At 51.8% G+C, this 6,355-nt stretch overlaps 1 protein-coding gene across 1 annotated transcript; it reads right to left on the minus strand.

The window, feature by feature from the left end:
- Positions 1-3,125: 3,125 nt before the first annotated feature.
- On the minus strand, positions 3,126-6,140 carry LOC140173657 (uncharacterized). Its single transcript, XM_072198161.1, has 3 exons — positions 3,647-6,140; positions 3,509-3,592; positions 3,126-3,400 (listed from the first exon to the last, which is right to left on the minus strand). Exons 1-3 carry the CDS (start codon positions 6,138-6,140, stop codon positions 3,126-3,128), a joined length of 2,853 nt encoding a protein of 950 aa, XP_072054262.1.
- Between the last annotated feature and the right edge of the window lie 215 nt (positions 6,141-6,355).

Raw genomic sequence — 6,355 nt, forward strand, 5'->3', positions numbered from 1 at the left:
AGAAGAAACAGAAAGAGTCGGACGCGACGATTGAACGTTTGGTCGAGCGTGAGATGGCTCTGGAAGGTCAGGTTGCTGCGGCGCAAAAGCGTGCGGCCGAAGTTGAGGAAGAGAAGAGGGCCGTGGAGGCTGAACTGGCGACATGGAAGGCTAAGTATAAGGACGTCGTCAAACAGGGCAGGGGCGCGATCCTGGCTACGGAGGAAGCCCTTAAGGCACAAGTTAAAATTATTGCCCCTGAGTTCGACACGTCGGCGATTGGTGTTCGCAAGGTCATTCATGACGGCAAGGTTGTCGATGCCTCGACGAAATGATCCCTGTTTATAGTTCCTGTTTAGCCGTTTTCTTCTGACTTGTAAATTTATTTTAGTTTTTGCCGTTTTTGGCTTTTGTGAACTATTTGACATTAGCCGTTTTACTTTTGGCTTGTGAACAATGACCTTGTTGGTCGCTTGCTCGTGTTGTCGTGATAAACCTTTTATTTATCTGAGTACGTTATCATTTTTAACCGTTTTGGTTTATATTCGTCGTTTGCTCGCCCGCTCGTTTAACCGTTTTTGGTTTGAAGTCGTTTAGACCGGCGGCTCGTGGCTTTTCGTGTAGTTGTTTGTTACAACGGTGGTTGACGGCTTCCCGGGGTGATCAGTCCCGGGTCGCACGTCGTTGTTAGTCACGACGGGATGGTTTATCTGAAAAACTTAGATACAATATGGTGGAGAATTTGCACAAGTATATCTTATTCGGCAATTACATAAAGGACTTGAAAGTTACTATAAATGACGAATTGACTACTTAGCTAGATTGGCCGGCATGTCGTTCCGTCTTTTAGGAGTAGAATCTTCTAAGGTTGTCCGCGTTCCATGTTCTCGGGACCTCCTTGCCATCGAGCCTCTCTAACTTAAAGGCTCCTTTTCCCATCACTTTTTTGACTCTGAAGGGACCTTCCCAGTTTGCCGCTAACTTGCCCTCTCCGGGGGTCGGCAGGCCGATATCATTCCGTCTCAGAACGAGGTCGTCAGGTTCAAAGTCCCTCTTGAGCACTTTGGTGTTGTAGCGCAGAGCCACTCTTTGTTTTAGCGCTGCTTCCGTTAAATGGGCCATTTCCCGGGCTTCATCTATCAGGTCCTTTTCTATAGTTTCTTCTACTCCCTTCAAAAGCAGTCGCGGACTTGGTTCACCGATCTCTACGGGTATCACCGCATCCACCCCGTACGTTAGTCGGAAAGGGGTTTCCTTGGTGGAGGACTGCTCGGTTGTTCGGTAAGACCAGAGGACCGATGCTAGCTCGTCGGCCCAAGCACCTTTTTTATTGTCCAACCTCTTTTTTAGCCCTGACAGGATAACCTTGTTGGCAGATTCCACTTGCCCGTTCGTCTGAGGGTGTTCTACCGAAGAGAACCTTTGCCTTATACCCAGGCCGTTGAGAAATTCCGTGAACTTCTTGTCAGTAAATTGTGTGCCGTTGTCCGAGATGACGACTTCTGGTATCCCGAATCGTGTTATCAGCTGCCTCCAAATGAATTTTCTACAATTGGCTGAGGATATGCTAGCTAGTGGTTCAGCTTCTATCCATTTGGTATAATAATCAATTGCCACTATGAGATATTTGACCTGCCCAGGGCCAACCGGGAAGGGACCTAAGAGGTCGACTCCCCACTGAGCGAATGGCCGGGAGGTCGTTAGCAAGCTTAACTCAGAGGCTGGTGCTTTGGCGAAGTTGGCATTTTGTTGGCACTTGATGCACTTTTTGACGAACTCTTTGGAATCTGCCATCATCGATGGCCAGTAGTACCCAGCTCGGATTAACTTCCTTGCTAGGGCTCTGCCCCCGATATGGTGTCCACAGCAGCCCTCGTGGACTTCCCTAAGGACATAGTCCGTCTGGTCGGGGTGTAGGCACTTCAGTAGGGGTTGACTAAGCCCTTTTCTGAACAGCTGTCCTTGGATGATGGCGTATTTGGCTGCTTCTCTCCTTAATTTCGCCGCATCTTTTTCATCGCCAGGGACTTGGCCATGTTCTAAGTAGTTGGTGATGGGGTCTAGCCATGAAGAACTTAGGGTTGTTATGTGTAGTGCAATTGCTGGTTCCTTTGTCATGCCTTGGATGAGAGACCGGTTTCCCTCCCCTGGCTTCGTGCTAGCTAATTTCGATAGGAGGTCTGCTCGTGTGTTCCTTTCTCTGGGTACGTGCTGGACCGTGACCTCTTCGAACTTTTGGCTCAAACTTTTGACCTTTTCCAAGTACTTTTGCAACAAGGGGTCCTTAGCTTGGTAGCTGCCGTTTACTTGGGAAGTGACGACTTGGGAGTCGCTGCATACTTCCAGCCTTCTTGCGCCGACCTCTGTTGCTAGGGTCAAGCCTCCTATGAGGGCTTCGTATTCTGCTTGGTTCTTCGAAATGGGGAACTCGAATCTAACCGACTGTTCGTATACGACCCCTTTTGGACTTTCCAGGATGATCCCGGCACCTCCGAAGGTCTGGTTGGAGGCTCCGTCCACATGGAGCTTCCACCGTGTACTCATGTCTTCGCCTGGATCTCCTGTTACTTCAACCAGAAAATCTGCCATGGCTTGCGCCTTGATGGCTTGCCGGGGCTCGTACCGTATGTCATATTGGGAAAGTTCTATGGACCAAGTCATCATTCTTCCCGCCAGGTCGGGTTTTTGGAGAACTTGCCGGATCCCTTGGTCCGTTCTGACGACCACCTGGTGACTCTGGAAGTATTGTTTTAGCCTTCTTGAGGAAGTTAGGAGTGCTAAGGCTAGCTTTTCAAGCTTGCTATATCTTAATTCTGCTCCTTGCAGGGCCCTGCTTATGAAGTAGACCGGCTGTTGGGTTTTCCCGTCCTCCCGTACTAGTACCGCGGCCAGGGCTTCGCTTGTTATAGCGAGATATAGGTATAGTGGTTCCCCGTCCTTTGGCTTCCCGAGAACGGGGGGTGACGACAGGATTTCCTTGAAGTGTTGAAAGGCCTCTTCGCACGCTGGTGTCCATTCAAACGCCATCCCTTTCTTCATGAGGTTGAAAAATGGCAGGGCCTTTGTTGCCGAGGCTCCGAGAAACCGAGAAAGTGATGTCAATCTTCCTGCCAACCTCTGGACGTCCTTGATACATCCCGGGCTCTTCATCTGAAGTATTGCCTGGCACTTCTCCGGTTAGCTTCTACCCCTCTTTGAGTTATCATGAATCCCAGGAATTTGCCGGCTTCCATGGCGAAGGCGCACTTGAGGGGGTTCAGCCTCATGCCATGTTGACGGAGGGACGCAAATACACTTGCCAGGTCGTTTAGGAGGTCGTCAGGTCGTGTTGTTTTTGCCAGGATGTCATCCACGTAAACTTCAACCGTTTTCCCTATGAGGTCGTGGAATATCCTGTTCATCAGCCTTTGATATGTCGCCCCTGCATTTTTCAAGCCAAACGGCATTACCTTGTAGCAGAAAGTTCCTCCTGGCGTTATGAACGCCGTTTTGTCTTCGTCTGGTCGGTGCATCGGTATCTGATTGTAACCGGAGTAGGCGTCCATGAAACTCAGATACCGGTATCCCGCCGCGGCGTCGACGAGTGCATCTATGTTGGGGAGGGGGAAGCAATCTTTGGGGCATGCTTTGTTAAGGTCAGAGTAGTCCACACACATTCTCCATTTGCCATTGTGTTTCTTTACCAATACCACATTTGAGAGCCACGTCGAGTAGTCCACTTCTCGTATGAAGCCTGCTTCTAGGAGGCCAGCCGTTTGCTTGGCTACCTCCTCTGCTCTTTCCGCCGACATCTTTCTCCTCCGTTGGGCCACTGGTCGTGCTTCCGGTTTGACGGCTAGGTGGTGTGAGATGATTTGTGGATCTATGCCCGGCATGTCGGCTGGTGTCCACGCGAACAGGTCCCTGTTGGCCCTTATCATTTCAATCAACGGCTTCTTCAGCTCATGTGGGAGGTTCTTGTTAACGAATGTGAACTTTTCTCCTTCTTCACCGATGCTAAATTTCTCCAGGTCCCCTTCTGGTTCCGGCCTCGGCTTGTCCTCTACTCTGGCATCAAGGTCGGCTAGGAATACACCAGATGCTTCCTTGGACTTCTTTCTGAGGGAAAGACTGGCGTTGTCACAGGCGACCGCCGTCTCGAGGTCTCCTCTTATGGTCCCTATGGAACCATCATCGGTGACAAACTTCATAACCAGCAGCTTGGTGTTGATTATGGCCTCAAAATCATTGATTGTTTTTCTTCCCAAGATGATGTTGTAGGCTGTAGAGTCTCGGAGGATCACGAACTCGGCCATCGCCGATCTGCGACCTTGCACCTGTCCTACCGAGATCGGTAGGGAAATGACTCCATCTGGTTTGATGAAGTGGTCGCCTAACCCGATAACTCCGTGCTGGTGAGTCGTTAGGTCGGTGTCCTTCAATCCTAGTGCGTCGAACACGTTGCGGAACATGATGTTTGAATCAGCTCCAGTGTCGACAAGGATCCGTTTGATGAGGTCGGTTCCCACTCTGGCCGTTATGACCATGGGAGGGTTCTCCGGGGCGTCGCTGAACCATTGGTCTTCTGGGCCGAAAGAAATGGATGGAGGTTTTTTGGTGCTCTGCACTAGTGGAGATGAGATCGCCAGAACCTTGGCGTCTTTCCTGTGTGCCGACCGGGACTTTGGTGCAGTGTTTTTTGCCGTTACCACGTTTATCACAGTGAGGCCATGGTCTCTATCTTCGGGTTCCTGTCGCCGCTTGGCCGAGCGTGTCTTGCCTTCCTCGTCCTGGTCGCGATAACGCCTTCTCGGCTCCCTGATGAGATGGGAGAACGCTGCTAGTTTTCCTTCCCTTATCGCCTGTTCTAATGCATCCTTCAGGTCGAAACAGTCCTGTGTTTGATGGCCATATCCCTTATGGTAATCGCAATAAAGGTTCTTGTTTCCACCCGTGCGGTCCTTGAGTGGTCGGGGTTTCGGAAGAATTCCCTTCTCAGCTATTTGTTGGTAAACTTCCACTATGGGGAGGGCGAGTGGAGTGTAGTTAGTAAACTTCCCAACTCGAGGGAACGGCCTAGGTACCTTGTTTGATGCCTCCTCTCTAGTCTTTTCTTTTGCTCTTTCGCCGTCTCCACCGGGCTGCCGTGCCTGGCCGTAACCGGACTGCCGTTTATTGGCTGCCACGACTCGGCTGACCTCCTCGTCGTTTATGTACTCCTTCGCCACCGTTTGGATTTCATGCATTGTCCAAACCGACTTCGTGGTGAGGTGTTTTCGAAAGTTCTCGTTGAGGAGGCCGTTCGTCAGGCAGAGACTGGCCACCGAGTCGGTTAAGCCGTCGATTTCCAAGCACTCGTCGTTGAACCGATCTAAGTACCTCCTGGTCGGCTCTCCCTGTCTCTGGGTTACCCCGAGAAGGTTGATAGGGTGCTTGGCCTTTGCTATTCGCGTTGTGAATTGGGCCAGGAAGGCGCGGCTGATGTCTGAGAAACTGTAGATGGAACCTTGAGGGAGACCATTAAACCATCTGATCGCTGGTCCTGCTAAGGTTACCGGGAAGGCGCGGCACCTTACCTCGTCGCCTACTCCCTCTAGATTCATCCTAGCCTCGAAGGCCGTGAGATGTTCTAGAGGATCTTGAGTTCCGTCATACCTCATGTCCGTTGGTTTGTCGAAGTGTTTCGGCAACCGGACCTCGAGGATAGATCGGTGGAACGGCGTGACACCCATTATCACAGGTTGTCGTGTTCTCTCGGACTTCCCTTCTCCGTCTTCACGACCTCTTGTCGTTCGACGAGATTGTCTGCCGCGAGAGTAGATGACCGTGTCGTTCCGTCTTCTTGGAATGGGTGATTCCTCTGCTTCCATCCGGGATGCCGATATACGCCGTGAGTGGCTTCGGTGAGAACTTTCTTCCTCCTCGCCCCCGGGAGACGGGGTGTAGCTCGGATCAGTAGACCATCCATCCCTCTCCCGGTCGGCTAGCTGTCGTTCTAGGTTCTGGACTCTGTGGCGTAGCTCCTGCATTATTATGGCGCTATCGCCGCCCGTTCCCCCGAATGGTCGGGTTCTCGCGTGTTGTTGGGGGGATCTCCGGCCTCCCCTTTGTGAGGCGACGGAGGCTGCCCCTTCCGCTCCGGCTGCTCGAGCTCGGTCGCCGGGACCTGGCGCGACTTCCATTCAGGCAAAGAGGGTCCCCACAGACGGCGCCAATGTTCGGTTGTCGGGTTCCGAACAAGTCGGGTATACAAGTGAAAGGTTGGATAGGTGAAGACGCCTTAGCTTGGGTCGCACGGGTAGCGATCTAGTCGAGCTGTCGAGCACTTGAGCTGATGAATGGACGGGGGGGGGGGGGTGCCACCTGCAAAGACACTCCGACGCCTAAGTCAGAAATC

Source organism: Arachis hypogaea, chromosome 6 (genome assembly GCF_003086295.3).
Source record: "Arachis hypogaea cultivar Tifrunner chromosome 6, arahy.Tifrunner.gnm2.J5K5, whole genome shotgun sequence".
In the NCBI taxonomy this organism is placed as follows: Eukaryota; Viridiplantae; Streptophyta; class Magnoliopsida; order Fabales; family Fabaceae; genus Arachis; species Arachis hypogaea.